Source organism: Muscardinus avellanarius (assembly GCF_963383645.1).
Source record: "Muscardinus avellanarius genome assembly, chromosome: 2".
In the NCBI taxonomy this organism is placed as follows: Eukaryota; Metazoa; Chordata; class Mammalia; order Rodentia; family Gliridae; genus Muscardinus; species Muscardinus avellanarius.
Window position 1 is genome coordinate 64,705,048 of NC_137787.1, and position 24,980 is coordinate 64,730,027.

General features: G+C 37.7%; 1 protein-coding gene across 1 annotated transcript in view; it reads left to right on the plus strand.

Moving 5' to 3' along the window:
- The window catches only part of METTL8 (methyltransferase 8, tRNA N3-cytidine), a gene marked incomplete at both ends in the record, with an annotated part of 54,714 nt that extends 29,959 nt beyond the window's left edge, over positions 1-24,755 (plus strand). The window contains 4 exons of the mRNA XM_080689559.1: positions 10,774-11,129; positions 13,149-13,198; positions 22,885-22,948; positions 24,612-24,755. Of these exons, the coding sequence (XP_080545685.1) occupies positions 10,774-11,129; positions 13,149-13,198; positions 22,885-22,948; positions 24,612-24,755 (614 nt within the window). The remainder of the gene's footprint in view (positions 1-10,773; positions 11,130-13,148; positions 13,199-22,884; positions 22,949-24,611) is intronic.
- Between the last annotated feature and the right edge of the window lie 225 nt (positions 24,756-24,980).

Here is a 24,980-nt window from a genome sequence, read left to right on the forward strand (position 1 = left end):
GTGAATATATGTTATACTGCTGAACTATATATACACTTAATAATGGTTAAAAATTTGCATGCTTGTAATCCCTGTGCTGGGAGGCTGAGACAGGAGGATCACGCAGGTTCGAAGCCAGCCACGCTGGCTTAAGAGACCCTGTTTCCAAATAAAAAGTGTAAACTAGGTCTGGGAGTGTAGCCCGGAAGTAGAAGGGTTTCCAGAACCCCAGTACCACCAAAAATATATATATATTTTTACATTTTATATTATGTGTTTTTATATTACATTTTTTTAAAGCATGCCAAAAGAAAAAAAGAAAAGAAATTATCTTATGTCCTTCTCCTTGAGTACCTGGGGATCCATATACACTTGACCTAACGCCTACATTACCTATATGGGATTTTCCACTCTATTTTTCTTAAAAATTACTTCTTCTTTAAAATATATTGTTTTTAATAGTATATTAAGATATCAGAAAGATACAGAAATGTATATAATTTATAAATGAATTTTCACAAAGTTCAGTGAATTTCCAAAAAGTGAATTCATTTATGTAAACAGTACCCACATCAAGAAACATGATATTGAGCTGGGCGTGGTGGCGCACGCTTGTAATCCCAGCATTTGTGAGGCTGAGACAGGAGGATCACAGTTCGTGGCCAGCCTCAGCTACTACTTAGTGAAGCCCTTTGCAACTCAGACCCTGTTTCAAAATAAAGAATTAAAAAGTAATGGGGCTTGGGGTGTAGCTCGGAGGTCGAATGCCCATGGGTTCCATCCCCAGTACCAAAGAAAAGAAAAGAAACATGATATTGCCAGACATGGTGGCGCATGCTTGTAATCCCAGTATTTGGGAGGCGGAGACAGGAGGATTGCAGTTCATGGACAGCCTCAGCTACTTAGGCCCTTTGCAACTCAATGAGACCCTGTTTCAAAAATAAAGAACAAAAAAATAGGGCTGGGGGCATAGCTCGGAGGTAGAATACTTCTGGCTTCCACCCCCAGTACTGCAAGAGAGAGAGAGAGAGAGAGAGAGAGAGAGAGAGAGAGAGAGAGAGAGAGAGAGAGAGAAGGAGAGAGAAACAGAATAGTACTATCAACTTAGCAGCTTCCTCATGCTCCCAATTACAGTATTCCCTGCAACCCCTCGCACCTCACAAAGACCAACTAGTATTCTAGCTCTAATACCTTGTAGTAGTTTTGCCAGAACACCTTGCTCTGGTCATCGTGCTTTCTTGGTCACTTTTATAGCAACATCAGTACAACTCAGTGGTAGAGCAAGAGTCAGGAAACTGTGGCCTATAGGCCAAACGCAGCCCTCTGTCTGTTTTTATGAATAAAGTTTTATTAGAACACAGATACACTCATCTGTTGACGTATTGTCTATGGCTGCTTTTGAGCTATAATTAGAGTTGAGTTGTTGCAACAGAGACTGTAAATGTCTCACAAAGACTAAAAGATTATCTGGTCCTTTATAGAAAATATTCTCCAAACTCTAGGGTAAAATTTTGCTCCTAGATTGAGCAGCTTTTCTGAAATTCCCAGAGAAAAATATCTGTATTTCTTTGGTTAAGCTAAGCATAGTGAAAATCACCAATCCTGTTATAGTTAACCATTATTGTACTGACCTTAGTCTACAGTCGAGGCCCGAGTTTGAAGCAAAGGTAGTTATGTAGACTAGTGAGACAGCCCTCACTAGCTGCCCTTAATCAGTGCTGGGGGCAATGCTAATGCCCCCTGCCCTCTGGCAACTTTATAACCTATTTTACCTTGGCATTGGTTACTGTGCCTTATGGGTAGATCTTCCTTCTTTTAAGTATTAATGTGTCCTGGGGGATGGACAAGAAAGAAGAACACCTGACCCATAGTGGAATTGTTCTATTTTTATAAGTTTCAACTGTGGAACCCCAGAGTGGAATATGGCCAGGACTGTCAGGGTTAGATTTGAGGGTGCCTACCGGTGGCCATGCTGCCCACAAACTAGCCAACATTGCATCCCTTCGCAGGAACTCTGTCACGCTGTTTCTGAGGACGTATAACTGCTTCTTTGCCAGCAGCTGCACAGACATATTTTCCACATTACTCAAGCTTCTGCTAGTGGCCGCCTGGATGTGACAGCGTCAAGCCCAAACTGAATGAAAAGTTACCAGTCATTTTAATCCATTTCCAGGAAGTTACAAATTATTCACAGTATATTTCCTGATAATATGAAAAACCAAGAATTTTTTTCACTCTCTTTTGAATATATCTTTTCAGAACATAAAGAGATGAGCAGGGCTGATAATGTCCCCTTAACGTGCTCTGTACACGGCCGCCTATTTTGTCCTATTTATGTTAACAATGAACTTGAGTGAAGCTAATGAGGTTATTTTAGGGCCTCAGAAACTGCAGTAAAGGAAAATGACAGCTCCCACAGAACCATAGCGTGACCAAAATAGAAAGGTGGTGACTGGCCTCCCTCTAGGAACAGGAAAGGCAGGCAGGAGAGGGCTGATGGTCCACTTTGAGGCATTTGATTTGCTTATTAGTATGTCCAGTCTCTTTCTGAGGAAGTTTTCTGGCTGCTGTGGAGACACAGAACAAAAGATTCAGTTTCAGAATGACTCAAAGAGGTATGTAGGTTTCTGCTGGGTCCCCTCTGTGCACCCCTCGTAGCATTACTCAGTGCAGTGGGCTTCATATATGTCAAGGGAGCACTACAGGGAGGAACGCATTCGAGGTGACTTTATCACACGTAAAGCAAGTTTGCACAGAACAGCAGCTAAGGCTGCCAGGAGGATAGCAAAGGAGGACGACTTGAGTTCTGAGGAACTGTATTGAGTGACAGGACTTTATAATGAGAGCCACCCAGTGCAGTTTCTGCTAGAGATCACAGACCTGCCAGTCTGGGTGAGTCTTCTGATTATATTCTCTGATGAATATGGGTCAATGTGAACAGATTGTTTTAAAGCTCAGTTCCCAAACTTTGTGAGAACCCCAAAGAAGTCTTGACCTGACTCTTCTACCAGTTCCTTTGTTAACCTTTTTTTTTTTTTTTTTTTTTTTTTTTGTCCTTCCTACATGCATGCCTGCCTGCCTGCCTGGCTCCCTTTCTTCTTCTCCTTCTCTTTCTCCTCCTCTTCACCTGCTCCTCGTCCTCCTCCTTCTCCTCCTCTTTCTCTTCATCCTCCTCCTTCTCCTCCTCCTTCTCTTCCTCCTTTTGTGTGTATGTATGTTATATTACGGATTGAACCAAAGCAATATTCCCAGCCCTATATTTATTTACTTTTTGTTTTGAAACAGGGGCTTGCTAGATTGCAGAAGCTGGTCTTGAAACTGCAATCCTCCTGTCTCAGCTTCCCATGTACTAGGATTACAGGTGTGTACCACCATGCCAGGCGAACCATGATTTTTTTTTTAACCTACTAGAGTCTCAAGTCTGTGGAAAAGCCAATTTTCTCCCATTATAAATTATTTCATATGCAGATCATTATACAGCAGGAACACTATCTGTTGATCTTATCTCACTTTATTTATGCCACTGAGAGGAAATACTGGTTGTTCTCCCATGCTGGCCAACGCTGGCACATTTCTTTTGGTCTCTGTGTGTCACCTTCTTCTGTCACTCCCATCTCCCATTTCTCACCTATCATCTCCCCTGTTGCTGAGAATTAATGTCAGGAAACACCTTCACAATCTGAAAATAGTAACTTATGCATCAAAAAAAATTTTTTTATGTAGGATGGCTGATGAGCTCATTTCTGTGATTAAAATGTATAGCATAGCATCCAGGCTTTCATTAGCAATATTTCTTTCAATTAGATTTCCCAGATTAATGTTTTTTAATTCCACATTTGCTTTTGTAATTACTTTTCAATTTTATTATAGCTCATATTTCTTTTAAAAGCAGGTTAACGTGGAGAAATGAGAAAGATACATTTGGCAGTTTTTGAGTTAACATGATTATATTTTATAATTTCCTAAAAAGATCTCCAGTGTGTTATATCTCAGCTGGTTATATAGCAAATGTAATGGGTTTTTAAAACTTAATAACAAAAGCCAGCTGCTATTCCCACTTTAAAATATCTTTGTAAATAACTACTTACCTAGGGTAAGTTATCTATGTCAAATAAAATAATAAGTCTCACTATACCTTACCCTGTGATTACCTTACCTTAAGAAAATGTTGTGTATGAACAAAGAAATAGAGTAACTGAAAGTTTTATGCTGGTAAATATAGGGCACTTATTTTATAAGATGGTTTCGGCTGTTTAAAATTTCATGCAGTGCTCTCAGATATACACTTTTAATTTTGTAATTTTAAGAGTTCGCTTTTATTAGACAATGAACTTCATCAGTGACATGTGGAAATTTCCAACTTTGAGAGCTCAGGTATTTGCGTAATTGATGTGCAAAAATAACTTTAAATTGCTTTTTGTTACATGGCAACTTAGAATAAATTTTCATAATTCATATTAATTATATCATACATGCCAAATGCATAAATGGTTTAATTCAGTTTTTTAGTTATGATGTTCAGGGTGATTCAGAGTGAATTCTGAATATTTAAGTAGAGCTAGTATGCCATATCCCTTCTTCCCCTCAGCAGTATTGAATTTAATAAGTGAATAATTGAGAAGTTGCTTCATCTGGCTGTGTTAAATAGATCACTATATCCCTTTTACTGCCATTGGCAGAGAGCAATTATCTCTGAATTGGCAACTTAGAAAAGCAAAAAGAAAAAATGTTCCTCCAAGAACATCAATTAATGATTCATACACCAGTTAGGAGACCTTTAGACAAGATCAAGACAGTGCATATTTCTCCCCACGATACTGTCTTATTGACCCGGAGATGCAGTGAGATAACAGCAGGCTGAGACTAAGTTTTTGACTCATGGTCAGAGAGTAACTCCTCCAATTCCCCTGTTAGCACAGTTATTCGTGCCCTTCAGGAAATTAAATCATACACCAAAGGTGTTTGTTGTCTCATGCTTATCATTATGGTGAGTTTTATTAAGCTTCTCTGGGGTCTCAGAAGCTGTCACATATTACTGGGAACTCTGGAGTTGCCGACATTGATTGGAGATATTGCTGAAAGCACAGATTTAAAAGGCCAAGCATGTTCAAGCCCATTGGTGCCTGTTTTGCTTCCGTCTCGCAAACCCATCTATTCTTACAGAGCATTTTATGTGCCTATTGCTCATCATAATTTTATCATGCAACCTTGCATGATTTATATTTTACATAATTCAAAGAATATAATTTTAATTAATTCTGTTCTTCTGATCTATTTTAATGAAGGTTAACTCCAGCATGAATTATTTTTATAATTTTCTTATAACTGACTATAAGTCACATGAGGTTTTCATTTTATCTTGATATTTTATAGTAGAGAGGAAAGCAAGAGCCACAAAAACATTATTTTCAGAGACATTTTGGAGGGGATTGATACTGATGGTGCTGTGTAACAGTTAAAAGTGCAGGATTCAGAGCTTAACAGATTTGGTTTAAGGCCTGACTGCTCGGTGGGTGATCTCGGGGAACATTTGTATCCCCTCTGACCTTGAATCTTCTTATCCAAAAATTGTCTGATAGATATTATTAGAATTAAATGAGGAGGAGTCCAAGTAAAATATTTGATACAATGCCTAACATTATAAACACCCATACTTGTTGTTATTTTGTGTAGTCATTCATATTTCAATTCATAAATATATTAATTTGACCTCAGACATTTGTTCAGTATATTACAGATAGTAGGAAACCCAAACCAACATGAATCTCTCTAAGGACATCTATGTTCATCTGTAATTCATTCATTCAAAAACATGACTGGCTAACTGGAAACTCCACTGTCTACTTGAAAATGGTGGGAAAAGTCAAGTAACTTCTTAGTGTCATTATGACAAATTTTGACTTTATAGGCCCTTTGAAAAGTCTCTGGTGTATCTTCTTCTTTGGGGGTAGGAGGTATTGCCAATTGAACCCAAGACTTCTGAAATATACCCCAGTCCTCTTAAAGGCCTTACATTCTTAATAGAATTGTCTACGTCTAATGCCTTCTTGAATTCCCTGTAAATTTAAATGGACACCTGCCCAAGTTAATAACCTGTTAGGTCACAGGCTATGGTGTGAATCTGGGGTAAAATGAGAATTTTCATTTCTAACCAATTCTCACATGATTTCAGAATCTCTTTTATTTAAATGACAATTTTTTAAGAAAACAAATGCACCCAAATATATGCCAAAGAGTTTCAAACCCTCTGTTCAAAAAATTTTTCAATCAGTCTTATCAATTCTCTCTACTAATTAAAGGGCTACAAATTAAGTATTAGATCAATGGCCAAAAGACAAGTATGGCTCCTCTTTGCTCCCCAAATAAATGTTATTTGGAATCTTGAGTGAATTCAAAGTGAAGTAGAGAGCCGGGCGTGGTGGCGTACACTTGTAATCCCAGCATTTGGGAGGCTGAGACCAGAGGATCACGGTTCGCAGACAGCCTCAGCTACTTAGTGAGACTCTCTGTAACTTAGTGAGACCCTGTTTCAAAATAAAGAATAAAAAATTGGGCAGGGGGTGTAGCTCGGAGGTCAATTGCCTTTGGGTTCCATCTCCAGACCTTAAAAAAACAAAAACAAAAAACAAAGTGAAGTAGAGAAAAGTAGTAGCTTTTCTCCAAAAGTTATTATTGTGTTTAGTGCTGCTGTTATTGGTGTAAAAATTTATGTAACTGCTTTATTTTTCTTAAATTTTGAGTTGGAAATACTTGAAAAAAAGGTTGAAATTATAGATATACTAGCAAACCTTGATTGTCCTAATAGTAATCAAGTCCTTGTTAAAGATTGCATTACCTGTAATACCATTGCTGGGGAGGCTGAGAGAAGGAAGATTATAGGTTTAAAGCCAGCCTCAGCAAATTAGTGAGACCGTCAATAACCTAGTGAGAACCTATTTTAAAAGAACATAAAAAGGGCTGGTGATATAGCCCAGTGATAGAATGCTCCTGGATTCAAATAAGAGAGGGAGGGAGGAAAAGAGGGAAACAAGAAGAAGGAGGAGGAGGAGGGAGAAAGAAAAGAGAGAGAGAGGGAGGGAGGGAGAGAAGGAAGGAAGGAAGGAAGGGGGGGCTAGGGTTAAATTTAAATGCCTGATATGTTGTTGTTATCTGAACCAGATTGCAATAACATCACTCCAGACTGAAATTATTAAAACTAAAGAACGGCAATCAGATTCAAGATTGTGTAATTTGTGGAACTGATATTGTTTGTTCTTCATAAATTCATGGGGTTTAATAGAAAAATACACTGAATTTTTACAGCTTAAACAGATTTTATTCTTTATTTTGTGGTACCGGGGGTGGAACCCAGGGGCTTTTCTACCTCTGGACTATACTCCCAGACCTATTTTTTATACTTTATTTGGAAACAGGGTCTAAGTTGCTGAGAGCCTCACTAAGTAGCTGAGGCTGGCTTCAAACCTGTGTGATCCTCTTATCTCAGCCTCCCAATCGAGCCCGGCTTAAACAGACTTTAGAGGACTCTAATTCAGCCACCTCCCAGATGAGGAAATTACAGGCAAGATGAATGAAGAATTCAGCTAAGATTGTTCATCTTTGTGTCTGTCAGCTGTACAGATACAGCTTTGCAAAGGAGAGAATAGCATACCTATAATCATTAAAATGTTACTTCCATTGCTTCTAATTTTCATATGGTTATTATGAATGAAGGTAAAATAATTTTAGAGTTGTCACCAGTGGATTTACCATTATGTGAATGTTTTAATATTACTATCCCTTATTTTTAAATTGGCACACAAGTTGCCCATGTTTGATCTGCATGGTCATTCCCATGTCATTGGACAGTTGAGTTAATTTCCACTTTTTTCTATTATAAATTTGTTCTCTATATAAATATGCTGTGCATATATTTTTAATCAGAATATTGTCCTGCACTCCATACTCTACCCCCAATTAATTCCTAGGGAATAGAGCCACAAATTAATCAAGGTATAATATTAAATTCTCGTTGCTAGTAATTAGACTCAAAATCACTTCACATGGCCGAGCGTGGTGGCTCACGCTTGTAATCCCCGCGCTTGGGAGGCAGAGACAGGAGGATCGCGCAGGTTCGAAGCCAGCCGCGTGCGCTGGCTTAGGAGACCCTGTTTCCAAATAAAAATGTTAAAATAGGTCTGGGAGTGTAGCCCGGAGGTAGAAGGGCTTCCAGGAACCCCAGTACCACAAAAAAAAAACAAAACAAAACAAAAAAAAAATCACTTCACATGTAGCTTGATATTCGAAACCCAAATACTAGAGATGTGATTAAATGTAGGTTTTCTTGGCTTTAAAGGTAGGTCCTTTGGTTGCTTTTTATTAGGCAGAAAACCTTTTACCTGCAAAGAGTAAGTTACAAAGAGAGTTTTTAAGGTAAAGGAAGAAAAAAGGCTCAAAAAGACTCTTGGGAAATGTGGTAGTTTTCCAATCTCTCCTGAGTCTAATTTTCAGAATGTTGTTTTGTTTTCTTACACAGTATATCAAGTGCACTCCAGTTGTTAAAAAGTGGAGATAGAACTACTTTCAAGATAAATAACATCTTTAGATAAACTATAAAGAGACTTCCTCCATTAGCACAGATGTGAGCATGTTTTGGACTTAACATCACATAATGCTTTTGTTATAGAGACCCATTTTCATTTCTCAGACCTTAAATACAGATGGGAGTTTCTGACTTTATAGCAGTCCTGCTGCCAGATATAATCTAGTCTTGATGAGAAGGAAGTCTGTGGCTAGAAGGGTGGAGATCCATGGTATAAAAAATAAAGATAAAAATGGAAAGAAGGAAAGGAAAACTCTTAAGGGCTCAAGACTGGACTCTATGGTGAGCCTTACTACAGGCCATTGCTTGTGCTGAGGGTAGGGGCTACTTTAAAATTGTGAAGGAAGTGAGTTCTTAATCCTTATTTTTAGATTAATTTATTTTTGGAATAGATAGTAAATTTACATAGATGAAATTCAAATGAAAATTCTTCTCCAAACCATTGTGCCCAGCCATTCTATTCCCCTCCTGAAAGGCAACTAGTGTGTGTGTACTAATTTTATGACTATCCTTTTAGAAATATCTTGTGCCTATATAAGTCAGAATGTGCATAGATTTATATGCATGTTTCTGTATGTACCCACATATGTATTTTTTCTCCTCCATCTCTTTAATGAATCGTTATTTAATATATACACTGTACCTTGATTTTCCCCCCTAACACTAAATCTTGGAAATTATTCTATGTCTATAAGAAAGCTTCTTTGAAAGTATGGTTTTGTTTTGGTTTTTATTGTTTTTTGTTGAGTTATCGTTGTTGTTGTTGTTGTTGTTGTTGTTGTTGTTGTTGTTGTTTGCAGTACTGGGGATGGAACTCAGAGCATTCTACCTTTGAACTATACCCCCAGCCCTATTTTTTATTCTTTATTTTGAAACAGGTTCTCATAAATAGCTGAGGCTGTCTACGAACTGCGATCCTCCTGTCTCAGCCTCTCAATGATTGGGATTACAAGCGTGCACCAGCATGCCCGGCTCTTTGAAGGTATTTTTAAAATAGCATGCTGTTCACATTGGATGGAAGTAATTCTTAATTCATGGATTAGGCAGAGAGATTATCGTGTTACGTAACAGAAGTCAAGAAATGTTCGTTGGATGAATAAGGGAGGGAGTGCCTTATTGAATGAATGAAAGGTACATCTAGGAAGAAGCAAAAGGCTAAGAATTGTCTGAAGCTTTGAGACCACCAAGCTAACCCTGGCCCTTGGCCCAGGGATTACATCACAAAGTGCATATGTTTTAAGAAAGCATCAATAATCTCTTAAGATTTCATGCTAGGAGATTTCAGTATTGAGATGCCTCTAGAAGTCAAAGAAGAATAGGAATTATAGGATGGCCTCTAGATTTCCAAGAGTAAGGAAACGTGGTTCTGTTGTGGTTCTGTTGTGATTGGGGCTCTCAGACCTAGAACAAATGAGCCAAGTTCTTTCTTTGTAAGTGAAATGGGGGGTGGAGTATTTCAGTGAATTTTCTAACTAAAATGTATCATTTTTAATTCCACAGTTTAGCCGGGCGTGGTGGTGCACGCTTGTAATCCCCACGCTTGGGAGGCTGAGACAGGAGGATCGCACAGGTTCAAAGCCAGCCTCAGCTACTTAGTGAGACCCTGTTTCCAAATAAAATATAAAAATAGGTCTGGGAGTATAGCCCAGAGGTAGGAAGCCTCTGGGTTCCACTCCCAGTAACACAAATAAATAAATAAATAAATAAATACACAGTTTCCTTTCTGATCACCAGTTTGAACATTTGTCATTTGAAACTGTATTCATAGGGACATAAATCCTTAGTACTTTCTCTAAAATAATAAAAAGCCATATGGATTACTGGTAAAAATGTCATTGTTAATTCTAAGATTAGACTATAGAAATTAGTTGTCAATGGTTTATTCTTTACAAATATTGATTGACCAAACTACTAAAATAAAAGCAAATTTAAGAGGGGGATTAAATGTTTCACACATTGACATTTTGAAGGGAATTGAGTAAACCTCTAGTTTTAACCTTTTATCAGTTAAATTAAATAATTATAGTAATATTAAAGGTATGCAATAGTAAATATAATAGTTGATAATGTATATATTTAATAATATATTTGATAGTTAAGTTATATTAAAATATTTTAATGTATTTGATAGCATTTAATTCTTAAATATATTTAGTTATCAAAATTGTAGCTAATAATTTATAGTAAAACAAATCTTTTTTTTCTCTTTATTTTAGTCAAGTATGAAAATGAAGCTAGTAACTACTGGGACATATTTTATAAGATTCATAAGAATAAGTTTTTCAAGAATCGTAATTGGCTGTTGAGGGAATTTCCTGAAATTCTTCCAGTTGATCAAAAAACTAAAGAAAAGTCAGGAGAATCATCATGGGACCATGTAAAAACTGATGCTGCAAATTGTTTCTCAAGAATGCATGAAGGAAAAAACCATTACGAGAGGAATTCGGGCTCATCATATGGTCAGAGCAAAGCAGGATCTGATTTTTCCGACCCAGACTTTGAAAAACACGGGCAAGGACCTCTGAAGACTGAATTGTTCCCTGGTAGCAATGCCACTTTCAGAATACTAGAGGTACTGTACTCAAGGGACTAAGATGGAAAGTGACAAATTTTTTAAATATATGTTCTTTTTTGAGTGTGTGTGGTACTGGGGATGGAACCCAGGAGCATTCTACCTCCAAACTATACCCCCAGCCCTATTTTTTATTCTTTATTTTGGAACAGGGTCTCACTGAGTTGCAAAGGGCCTCACTAAGTAGCTGAGGCTGGTCACGAACCTGGATCCTCCTGTCTCAGCCTCCCGAATGCTGGGATTACAAGTGTGCACCACGATGCCCAGCTAAAATATATTTTATTACTTTCTTAATGGTCTAGATTGTTTGGGTGCAAAATGATGAAATATAATTGAGTGCTGCTGAATATACCTTTTGCATAAATAATATTTAAGAGACATCTTTAATCAGTCAAGTTTTAAGATTATGGCTATAATTTCATTTTTGTTGTTTTTTCTTTTGTCTGTTTTCATTTCTGCCTTGAGGACAATTTTAAGTACTGATAAAGTTTTGATTTTATTTTTACTCTTTCTCTCTTATTGCTTCTTTTTAGGTGAAATAGAAGTGAGTGAGATATATAATTTACTATAATCCAACATTGACCTTCTATTTTTTACTAAACCTTGTCTTTCTGATTTAAAAGGTAACATGTTGATTACAGAGAATTTGTTAAAGAGCAAATAAGAGAAATAAAATTACTCACAATGCCACAAAGGATTTAACCATTTTTAACATTTTAACTTTCCTTTTGCTTATACAAGTACATGCATTTTAGGGGTTTGCTTTGTTTCTATTGAATATTATAAGCAGTTTTCTCTGTCTTTAAAAATTCCCTTTACTGCTGGGCAGAGTGGCACATGCTTGTAATCCCAGTACTTAGGAGGCTGAGACAGGAGGATCACAATTCTTAGAAGGCCTCAGCTACTTGGTGAGGCCTTGTACAACTTAGAAGGCCTTCTACAACTTTGTGAGACCCTGTTTCAAAATAAAAAAAAAAATAGGGCTGGTGGTGTAGCTCAGAGGTAGGATGCCATCCTACCAGTATCACAAAAATAAAATTCCCTGTAAAAATTTTTATGGCTGCAAAATATTTTACCATGTGAAAGACTATAATTGTACATATGTATTTTCATACTGCTGGGCATTTAAATTGTTTTCAGGTTTCTACAGCAAATGTCTTCGGTTTTAGACGTTAGCTACATTTTATTTTGTTGTATTGGGTTAGATTTACTGGTTTATACATTATGAAAAATTTAATACTATTAAAGCATATTGCCAAATCACTTTCCAAAAACTTAAGAGTAATACCAGTTCCCTAGCAGTAAATACCTTTTTCATTATACCCTAATTAGTTGAGGTAATATTATTTTATTTTAGATATTTCCACTTTGTTAGACAAAATTGAACCTTGTTTTAATTTGTACTTCTTTGACTATTAAATAGGTCACATACTTTTTCAAATGTTTAGAAATGTTTAGAATGTTTACTTCCTTTATGTTCTGTTCATTTATTTCCATTGATTTTTTATTTTTATTTATTTTTTTTTTTTTTTCGGGTCTGGGGATGGAACCCAGGGGCATTCAACCTCCGAGCTACACCTCCTACCCTATTTTTTATTCTTTATTTTGAAACCGGGTCTCACTGAGTTGCAAAGAGCCTCACTAAGTAGCTGAGGCTGTTCGCGAACCGCGAACCTCCGGTCTCAGCCTCCCAAATGCTGGGATTACAAGCATGCGCCACCACGCCCGGCTTCTGTTGATTTTTTAAATGAGCCCTGCCCTTTAACATTTGTATTACAAATTTCTTTTTCGTATGGAGGTTACCTCTTAATTTGGTTTGAGTTTTTGTATGCAAATTTTAAATATTTTCATGGTCAAATTTTTAGTGTTATTTTTGTTATTTATTTATTGATTTTTGATATAGAAATCTCTACCATACCCAAAATCTAGTAAACTTCTTATTTTGTTTTTAAATGAAAAAGTTGACATTGTGGGGAAATCTAATGCATTTATGATATTTGTTTATTCTTTTTATTTTAGGTTGGCTGTGGTGCTGGAAATAGTGTTTTTCCGATTCTGAATACTTTGCAGTAAGTTTTAGTGTTCTCCTACAGCATTTTACATATTTATGAGATTTTGAGAAATTCTGGAAAAATGTTATGTATATGCCAGTAGTGTTCTTAATTTCCATATAAACAATGACTAAAAATTTTCAAAAGTGTTGTCAGGGATGGTGGTGCATGCTTGTAATCCCAGCATTCGGGAGGCAGAGACCTGAGGATTCAGGTTTGTGGACAGTCTCAGCTACTTAGCAAGGCCCTTTGCAACTCGGTGAGACCCTGTTTAAAAAATTTTTTAAAAATTAAAAAAAAAAAAAAGACTAGCCAGGCGTGGTGACACATGCTTGTAATCACCGCGCTTGGGAGGCAGAGACAGAAGGATTGCACAGGTTCGAAGCCAGCCGCGTAGGCTTAAGAGACTCTGTTTCCAAATATAAATATAAAATAGGTCTGGGAGTGTAGCCCAGAGGTAGAAGGGTTCCATCCCCAGTACCACCAAAAAGAAAAAAAAAAAAAAGACTAAAAAATAGGGCTGGGGGTTTATTTCCAAAGTCGAATGTCCCTGGGTTCCATCGCCGGTACCACAAAAAAAAAGAAAAAATTTTTAAATGTCTTAGTGTTAGTCCCAGTGACTAATTTTATGTGAACTAAGAATTGCTCTGAAAATGGTCTTTCACAGCCATGTCTTGTCCACCATTCATTTGTTTTATTTTATTTTATTTTATTTTATTTTATTTGCGGGTCTGGGGATGGAACCCAAGGTCATTTGACCTCTGAGCTGCACCCACTGCCCTATTTTTTATTCTTTATTTTGAAACCGGGTCTCACTGAGTTGCAGAGGTCCTCACTAAGTAGCTGAGGCTGTCCACAAACCGTGATCCTCCTGTCTCAGCCTCCTGAATGCTGGGATTACAAGCGTGCGCCACCATGCCCGGCTCCCACCATTCATTTGAAGTAATTTTTTAAGTCTATGTTTTCATGGATGAGATCATTTAAAAAAAAAGAGCAAAAGATGTCATCCTTTCATTAAGCTTTGGATTGCTCAACTTCAGAGATTATTTGCTCCTCCTGGATACTGAGACATCGTTTTACACAGAGAAAACTAAGCTTAAGCCTATACCTTAATCCTCATTTTATTTTGTCATCCTTTCTAGAGCGAAATCCAGTAGAAGACCTTTGCCTATCAGGTCATTGTGTCTAGGCTTAAAATTGTTTGGAAGGGGCAACAACTTACCCTAAAATTCAAAAAAGCAGAAGTAGATGATGGAGACAGAGATATTCTTTTAACCTGCCCTTCTGGTTCACCACCTCACTTCTGGGTTTTAATATTTTCATGGTAAAGAAGAAACATGTTATAAAACTCTAAGTACCTCTTACCTATTTCAGTATGTCAAGTCCTTCCTTTTTTTTTTAAGTTTACACAATAGCTTTCACATGATTTTTCCATGATCAAATCAGCATAAGCACATCGCAGAACATTCCCATTAGAGGAAGGGGAGAATCACCCATCACCCTAACACAGCCACTGGTGGAATTTTTATTCTCCATGCATATTTTTAATTTAGCAATGTGATCTTTTATACTTTTAATTATGAAAAATGTAAAAGCATTTGGAAAAGCAAAGAGGAGTACAATGAATTTTTATAAAACTACCACCTTGATTCAATAATTATTAACATAGTGCCAACATCATGACACTTCATCTTTGATTATTCAGGGTACATCTCCAAAAAATCAAGCAATTCTCCGATACTTCTACAAACCTAACAAAACAAATAGCAATTCTTTTATGTTACCTAATGATGAGTTAAAGTGACCAGGCACAGGTAATGCTGGTAAATTTAGAGTTCTGGCCAGGCATGGTGGCACACGCTTGTGATCTCAGCATTTGGGAGGCTGAGAAAAAAGGATCTTGGTTCAAGGACATCCTTAGCTACTTAGTGAGGCCCTTTGCAACTCAGTGAGACCCTGTTTCAAAATAAAGAATAAAAAATAGAGCTGGGGTAAAATACCCCTGAAAAAGAAATATTAGAGATCTCTCTCTCTCTCTCTCTCTCTCTCTCTCTCTCTCTCTCTCTCTCTCTCTGTCTCTCTCTCTCTCTCTCTCTCTCTGTCTCTCTCTCTCTCTCTCTCTCTCTCTCTCTCTTTTGCGGTACTAGGGATGGAACCCAGGGGCATTCTACCTTCAAGCTATACCCCCATCCCTATTTTTTATTCTTTATTTTGAAACAGGGTCTAACTGAGTTGCAAAGGGCCTCACGAAGTAGCTGAGGCTGTCCACAAACCATGATCTTCCTGTTTCAGCTTTCCAAATGTTGGGATTACAAGCAGCCATCACTACACCCAGCTGGTCTTTCTAATTTTGTGTTTATTATTTTTTTCCTTTTCCAGTTTCTGGGCTGAATTTTTCTGTTTCCTAATACCATATATCCAGATTCCTTCACCAAGTGATACCTGAACTTCTGTTACACATAAATCATTTACATTGGCAATTGGTTTATATGTTATGTTATGGCTAATTGCAAGGTATCATTTTATATTTCCTTTTTTAAATTTCTTTTTTATTTTTATGTGAAACATATTGAAAATGGCATACATTCAGACTGTGCTTGGTGCCCTTTTCCCCCCTCCCAACAATGAATGTCCAGGTTGACCATGCTACATTCATACTTTTACACATATTTGAATGTAGCTCCTCCATTAATCAACCTCAGCCTTCTTCCTCTCCTGTTCTTCCAGTCTAGCTTTGCTGAGGTTTCCTCTCCATTATCTGGTGTCCCTGTAGTATTCCGAATACTCCCTAGTTTGAGCATATTAGAAGAATCATATGTCACTTCTCTTTCTGTGCTTGGCTGATCTCACTTAACATAATGTTCTCCAGGTCTTTCCATCTTATGATTTTGTTCTTCTTTATTGCTGAGTAGAATTCCATTGTGTGTATTTCCCATAATTTTTCAACCCATTCATCTGTTGATGGAGACCTAGGTTGGTTCCATATTTTGGCTATTACGAATTGTGCTGCTATGAACATGGGTATGCATATGTTACTGTAGTTCTCTAATTTCAACCCCTTTAGATAAATACCCAGGAATGGTATAAGCCGGATCATATAGTGGATCTATTTCCAGTTTTCTAAGCAATCTCTACACTGATCTCCATAGCGGCTGCATTTTTTTTTATTCCTTGTCTTTCCAACCATTTTTTATATTCCTTGAGGTAGAGAGCATATTGCACCCTACTCAGATCTTCCAGGTAGGTTGTCTAACAGAGCGATATGGATCATTATAGCTCAGTATCCACTCATTGACTGTTAAATCTCGGAGTCTCTACTTATTATTTGTTATTTATTTTTCCCTTTCTCCTTCACCCTCCAGCTAATAATGTGAGTCATTGGCCCCTTACTTCTTGGCTCTGTTTTTCTTTGCTTCAGACCCATGTTTTAGAAATCATACTAGCTCACTAACTTGAGGTAATAATTCATCTTTAAAAGGCAACTAATGATTAGCCTTCCAAAAGAAGGAATGACTTTCCCTCCACAACTAAGAAAGTGTGTTTATTATTCTTGAAGAGCATATGATTAATGTTTTACACTTGCAGAATAGTTTACCATAATTAGAGCTCTGGAATTGTGAGGTCAGGTCATTCTCAAAGGATCATTTGATTCCTATCCTCCCTGCCAAGAGAGTGCTTGGTGGTGTACTGGTAGTAGTGATATTTTACACCTGCTTGCTGGAATAAGGGCCAGGGAACTCAGCTGGTTTTACAGAAGGCTCTGGAAAGTCATTGGGTGGTCATAAGACTTCAACTTGGGCTGCTGATGTAGTGAGAATTCTGTCTCAAAGGTCATGCTGCTGCCTGGTAGGACACATGGCCAACGGCACACACTTTTCTTTGGCTCCTACACTGTTCTGTATCTTGTGGTACTCAGTAAATACACAGAGGTAGACTGCAAACCTTTCATAATGAGCTAAATGTGCCAGAGTTCAAAAATGGATTTTGAGTTATAAAGACATTTTTAGAAGACCGTACTAGTTTTTAAGTTCCTGAAAGACAAATGTAGATCTCCTTTTGTTTTGTTTTGTTTTGTTTTGTTGGTATGTGTATGTACGTTGCTGATTGAATCCAGGGGCATTCTACCTCTGAGCTATACCCCAGACCCAGTTTATTTTTAATTTTTAAACAGAATCTCACTAAGTTCCTGAGGCTGGCTTCGAACCTATGATACTCTTGTCTCAGCTGCCCAAGTACTGGGATTGTAAGCCTGTGCCACCAAGCCTGGTTCCAGCTCTCCTTTAATAATAATAGAAAAAAATAATAGCAAAAACAATAATGAATAACATTTATTGTGTGCTTACCCTGAGTCAGGCACCCTTCCAGAAACTTTACTATGTGAATCCATTCAGTCCTGGCAACCACCTTAGATGCCATATTTACTCTCTTTCAAAAATGAGGAGACAGAGATACTGAGTGATTAAGTAACTATCCCTTGGTCACACAACTAAATGGTAGAGCCAGGAATCAAATCGTCTGCAGTCCAGTTCTAGAGCCTTGTCCACAGCCATTATATTACATAGTAAATAGGTGTCTGAGTGGTTACAGAGACCATTTCAAATACATATGGCCACCCAGCAAATTACAAGTCACTTATATGGATTTCACAAGAAACAGGAGTGTGCTGTAATGAAGTGCCAATTTTACACAAGATGGATTAAAAAAAAAGATGAAGCAGTACAGACTCTAACTTTGATTCAGTACTGGTTAACTTTTTATAACCAACTCCCATTTATCATACTCTAACTTGTTTTGGACAGAACTTAAATTGAATGCAATTTCCTAGTGCCACAGAATGGATGAATTATATGTGAACATAGTGTTCACCAATGAGTAATATTTATGCCTGCAAACTCAGCCCAGGTGAGAATTTGCTAAACTCCTAGTTGTGCTTATATTTGATGTTTATTTAGAAGTTCATCTTGCCTGAAATGCTTCTTGAGTCAAATTGGAGGTCTCTCCACATTCCAGTTTGGGCTCTCAGGCTCAGCCTGTCTCTCAGCTCTATACCCTATAACATTACTTCTTCTCCTTACTTAGCGATGCTATCTCCCCCCTCAAAACTTTTGAGACTTACACCTCAGGGTGCTGGCCTTCTCTACACCCCTATATAAGTTATACAAAGCCAGGCATATCCCCAACTAGACCATAAAATCTATGAGAGCCAGAACCACATTTACAATTACTGTTTAATAACATAGTAATCCCTTTCTGTGATTCAGACATGGTTCTGTACAACATGACTCAAGGATTACCAGCATACAGAGGAGATCATGAAGGGCACTGGCCCACAAAATTCACAGCATATGCCGACCATAAATAACCAGGGTCCAGCCATTATTACTGAATTTTGAATAAAAGCCAAACAGAATGTATTAAGTTCAGAAGAAGCCAATTAAAATTAGTTAAGATTTTCTTTTTTTTTAATTAATTTATTTTTTTATTGGTGCACTGTATTCATACATCATAGCGGGATACAAACTTTTGTAGACATACATGCACACATCGCCCAGTCAGCCCCCACCCAATCCCCACCTCATTCTCTCCCCAATCCTCCTTCCCATGCTTGGGTTAGTGATTGACATCTAGTATTATAGCAATTTATCCAAAATTAAAAATGATAATTTCACATAACAGTTTCATTTGTCTGATACCAAGCTTTTGATGACTTAAAGATAACATTTCAATATTTCTTTTAACTTTCTTTCTTACCAGAGAATATTTTTTTTCTATTTTTTAGGTGAAACTATCATATATTTATATATTTATTTTTCAGAAAAAAAATCTATCTTAATATGGAATATGAACTCTAGATACCCAAAACGATCTTGAAAATGAACAAAGCTAAAAGATATATATTTTCTGATTTCAAATCATATAAAGCTACAATAATTGAAACAGTGTAGTACTGTTCTAAAGGCAGATATATAAACCATTGGAGTTAAATAAAAGCCTAGAGCTAAATTCTTCCCTATATTGTCAAGTTATTTTTGACAAGGTTTCCATGAATATTTGGTGTGGAAATAATAATCTTTTAACTAAATATTGTTGAAAAATAATACTTACATGGAAAAGAATAAAATTGGACCCTTACCTAATCCCATATACAAATATTAACTCAAAATAGATAAAAGACCTAAATATAAATCTTAAGACTATAAACTTTTAGAAGAAAATCTGGGTCATAAAACCTCACAACATTGAAATTGGCAGTGATTTCTTGGTTATGATTTCAATGGCACAGGCAACAGAAGAGTATACAAACTCCCTAAAAAATAAAAAAAATATTGTATATCCAAAGACAATGTAAACAGAGTTAAAAGTTACTAATAGAATGGGATAAAATATTTCCAAATGCTATATCATCTGAAGGTATATTAATATTCCAACTAGAAATCCTAAAAATTAACAACAATAAAGGCAAACAATACAATTTAGAGATAGGTAAAAGACTAACATAAATAATGAATCTCCACAGATAACCAATCTTAGTTATCTGTTGTATGGAAAATCTTGTTTCTCTGGTTCTGGTGTGTGTTACCTATTTCTTCTTTGTAGTTAATCTCTTTGAGTATTTTCTCTAGCGCTGGTTTTGAAGACATAAATTCCTTCAGTTTCTGTTTGTCATGGAAGCTTCTTATTTTCCCATCTAATTTGATAGAAAGTTTTGCTGGGTAGGAAATTTTTGGCTGGAAGATGTTTTCTTTCAGAGTTTGGAATATGTTACTCCAAGACCTTCTGGCTCTCATGACTTGTTTTGGGAAGTCTGGAGTGATTCTAATTGGTTTGCCTCTGAATGTCACTTGGCCCTTTGTTTTTGTTGCCTTTAAGATTCTCTGCTTGGCTTCCACATTGGTCATTTTGACAATTATGTGGCGTGTGGATCCTCTTCTCCGATCCTGTCTAAAGGGAGTTCTATAAGTTTCCTGGACCTGTGTATCGACCTCTTGCTCTATGTTTGGAAAATTTTCTGCTATTACTTCCTTGAAGAGATTGTTGATCCCTTTGGTTTCACTTTCTTTTCCCTCCTCTATTCCAATTATTCTTAGGTTAGCTCTCTTAAAATGGGCCCATATTCCTTCAATGTCAGATTCCTGCTGTCGGATATTTTTTTCTAGATTAGAAACTATGCGTTCATTTTTGGAATGATCATCTTCTAAGAGTGAGATTCTGTTCTCCATGTGGTCTAATCGGTTGTTCATGCTTTGAATTGAGGCCTTTACTTTATTAATTGCATCCTTTATCTCTTTTTGGCTCTCTCTGAATTCTTTTCGTAGCAACTCTATTATTTCTACAGTTATTTTCCTGATTTGATCTTCTAGAAATCTCTGATTTTCTGTTTTATTGGGTTCTGATGTTGTGGGGTTGTGGGCATTCATTGCTCCAGTGTTATTCCTCTTTCCCATGATTTCGGAAGTTTGTGCCTTCTCTGGGTTCTTCCCTTGGGTCACTATGACTTCGCTTAAGGTGCTCTGGATCTCGAGTCTGTGGTATCTCAGACCCCACTACTCCTTTACTGGGTTGTATCACAGAGTCTCCGACCCAGGGAGTCGATAGAGGCTGCTTTAGACTATGGGGGGTGCCAGGTTGCACGTTCTCCTATGGTGTGATATCTCTGCCACCGCCACTCCCCCACTGGGTCAAGTCCCAGGGAGTACAGTACTGGGATTTCTCCTCTGTGGCCCGCAATTTGACTCACTGTTTTTGAGTACGCAGATGTAGCTGTACTGGACTCGGTGAATTCGCTGCTGCTGCCGCCGGTGGCAATATGGCACTGCTGCCACGCCCTTGGCCATGAGGCTGGCGTATTTTTTCTTCTCTGGTTTTGAGTTCCACTCTGAGTCCCTGCAGCATGTGCTGAGCTCAGCCACTGGGAGCTTTAGATGCTCCTTGCACCGAAAGATCCCGCCTGGCTGTTCCGCAGCGGCTCACCTCGGTTTGCTGTGGCCGTCCGGTGAATTCGCCACTGCCGCCGGCAGTATGGCGCTGCTGCCGCGTCCCCGGGCGTGAGGCCAGGCCGGTGTATCTCTTCTGTGGCTCTGAGCTCTGTTCTCAGTCCGCTTTCTCTCTGGAGCCTGGTGATTTTTTTGTTTCTCTGGTGATGGTGTTTTCTGGCTATGAAAGGCGCTGATTTTGTGGTACTGGAGATTGGTTGTTAGCGGGGCTCTTAAACCCCGCTTTTCTCGGTCGCCATCTTCCCGGAAGTCCAGTTAAGATTTTCATATGGGTAAATACTGCCCTGTCAAAACAAGTTTGAATTTTTGCCAGGTGTGGTGATGCACATTTGTAATCCCAGTATTTGGGAGGCTGAGACAGGAAGATTGTGCAAGTTCGAAGCCAGCCTCAGCTACATAATGAGGCCCTTTGCAACTCAGTGAGACTCTCTTTCAAAATAAAGAATAAAATAAATAAGGCTGGGAATGTAGCTCAGAGTTAGAATGTCTGTGGATTCAAACCCCAGTGCCACGAATAAAAAAAGTTTAGATAATTTATTTACATACTGTAAATAAAACAACTGAATCATACAGAAGTTAAATTATAGCATTAAAAAGTATCAGATTCCAGCACAACAGGTCTGTTTAGTACCAAATACTCTATTTTATGATAATTCCATTTATTATATTGTACTTTATTGCTTAGTACATACATGAAATTCAATCAGTGTTTGACAACTTGAAAAGATATCTAAGAATTGACATATGATGATTTTACTGTATTTTAGGACTGTATTTATATGCTGTTAAAAATACATGTAGGTTGGTGCAGTGGTGCATACTTAGCTGCTTGGGAGGCTAAGGCAAGAGAATTGCTAGAGCCAGGCTTTGTGGCACACACTTGTAATCCGAGCATTTGGGAGGCTGATACAGAAGGATTGCGGTTGGAGGACAGCCTCAGCTACTTAGTGAGGCCCTTTGCAACTCACTGAGACCCTGTTTCAAAGTAAAGATTAAAAAATAGGGCTGGGGGTGTAGTTTGGAGGTAGAATCTTCCTGGGTTCCATCTCCAATATTGCAGGGGGGGGAGGGGAGAGAGAGAGAGAGAGAGAGAGAGAGAGAGAGAGAGAGAGAGAGAGAGAGAGAGAGAGAGAGAGGAGGGAGGGAATTGCTTGAGCCTAGGGTACAAATAAACAAGTGGTGTGTGTGTGTGTGTGTGTGTGTGTGTGTGTGTGTGTGTGTGTGTGTTTCTACCCTATCAGGGCATCAGAGCCTCCGTGAGAGGCCCAAGACCTAGATGAATTATACAGAAAAGAAGAATGAAGGGGCACAGGAGACTAGGAGTCCTTGGAGAAGAGTAGAACTTGGCTAAGCTAAGAGGAGCTGCAGGACAGGGAAAGGAGGAAGAAGTACAATGTGGGCTGTTGACCTTGGAGATTTCCCATGTGGGAGTATGATGAGCTAGAAAGCAGACAGGCCCACATAATGGAGGGCCTTAACGAGGACGGGAGTTTGAAAGTTACCCTGTTACATTAGGAAGTGTTTGAGACAGTGCTGATTCAGAAGCAATGTGAAGGAACTCATTCATCAGTACAGGAAGCGATATTCACCAAGAAGAAACAACAAGCCAGCTCTGTGAAGAGCTTGCCAACAAGCCAAACCTACCGTCTCCTTTCTTCTAGCTTGAGCATATCTGGACTCCAGATTTAAATCTTTCTTCCATTTTCATAGGAACACTCCAGGATCTTTTCTTTATTGTTGTGATTTTGCCTCTGGAGCTGTGGAGCTAGTAAAGGTATGCCTTATATTTTCTTTAAAAAGAACTCATTTAATAAGAAATACTATATTTGCCTTTGAAGTAATTCTTTTGAAATGTTTCTGTATCAAATTATGTCTATGACTGTTTTTAACTAAACTTTTACATTTTTGGGGAATCGTATCACCAATTGATGCCTAAGATATTAATTACCCTAAAATAAAAGTTCTTTTGAATTTTAGATAGGTCTCAAAGGACTAATAACCTAGAAAGGCCAGTGACATACAGGGAGACCAGAAGATACTGACCTACAAAGTTTAGACTCTATGCCTGCTCATGAATAACTTGTTTAAGTTCTGAGGAGACCAATTAAAATTAGTCAAGATTTGTATATGGATAGACAACTTCCCATCCACCAAAATTGAATTTTTCAGTTAAATTCTATAAGAAGATTGTATTCATATTTATGTCCCTAAATCCTACACACAGTGTGACACATAGTAGATACTCAATAAATTTTTTGAAATTAAAAAAATCTTCAAAAGCATTTGATGCAAATATAAAATTTTCTAGACTATGAGGAAAACCTGGGGAGCCTAGGTTTATTGCATAAGTCTATGAATGTAAAACCCTATCTCAAAATAAAAATTAAGAAAGGCTGGGGATATAGCTCAGTGGTACAGTACTTGCTTAGCAAGTATAAGGCCCTGGGTTCGATTCCCGGTACTGAAAAGAAATTGAAATGAAAACCAAATTCTTGATAATAAGATAAATACTTATTAATTGCATACATTCTCTAAAGTAATACAAATCCCAAAGGAGAAGGAAAAATACACCTGTAATCACATGTCTTATGATGAATCAATATTAATGTGTTCATATATTTACTTATGACCATGTTTTTGTAGAAAAATTGCTGTGTGTGTGTGTGTGTGTGTGTGTGTGTGTGTGTGTGTGTAAGAGAGAGAGAGTCTAATGTAGCTTTTTATTTATTTATTTATTTTACTGGGGATGGAACCCAGGGGCCTTCTACCTCTAGGCTATACCCCCAGACCTATTTTATATTTTTATTTGGAAACAGGGTCTCACCAAGTTGCTGAGAGCCTCACTAAGTAGCTGAGGCTGGCTTCGAATCTGTGTGATCCTCCTGTCTTAGCATCCTAAGCACTGGGATTACAAATGTGCGCCACCACGCCCAGCTAATGTAGCTTTTTTAAATTACAGCTTTATTGAAATATAGTCCACACACTGTCCCATTTGGAAATATATAATGCAGTGTTTTTTAATATATTTGGAGTTGTGCAATCATCATAATTATCTGATTTTAATTATATACCATTTTATGCCAAAGGAAAGAGCGGTAGGGAGTTGAGGACTGTCTCAGTGCCTCTGAAACAGCACAGGGTAGCACAGGGCAGGTCTCCAGCAACAATGCCCACTGACTCACAAGGCTTCCCTACTCTACTTTTAAATTCAAAGGGGGATTATGAGAAATATTTGTTATCAAGTCTGAGTGCTGAACTTAATTGTTAGGGCAGCTTGAAATAAACTAACAGTTGAATGAACTGGAAATAAAGTGCATTCGTATTTACAGAGGAAACATTCCTGGGGGAAAAGGTAAAAATGTGATCATTTTATTTAAAAAGGAAAAAGTCTGGGAAGTGTGCTAACTTCTCCCCTTTTTCGTCCTTTCTCCTGACAGTCGCATTCATCCTACAGAGCATCCCAGTGCTGTGCCTTTGTTCACGATGTGTGTGAGGGTGGCTCGCCCTACCCCTTTCCAGATGGGATCCTGGATGTCATCCTCCTCGTCTTTGTGCTCTCGTCTATTCATCCTGACAGGTAAATGAAGACGAAAGGGCAAAGCAAATGTGTAAAGCTCCTTTATCAGTCGTGGTTTTTAGAACTATCAAAGAAAAAAAATGACAATTCTTGAATTTATTATTTAGTGAACTACATCATGTATAATATGCTGCCTTTTAAATGAAGTTTTTCCTTTCTTCAGACTGTAAGAAAGAAACTGGTCAAACTACTTCATTAGTGAGCTTTCTGTCACTGTCAGAATGAAATG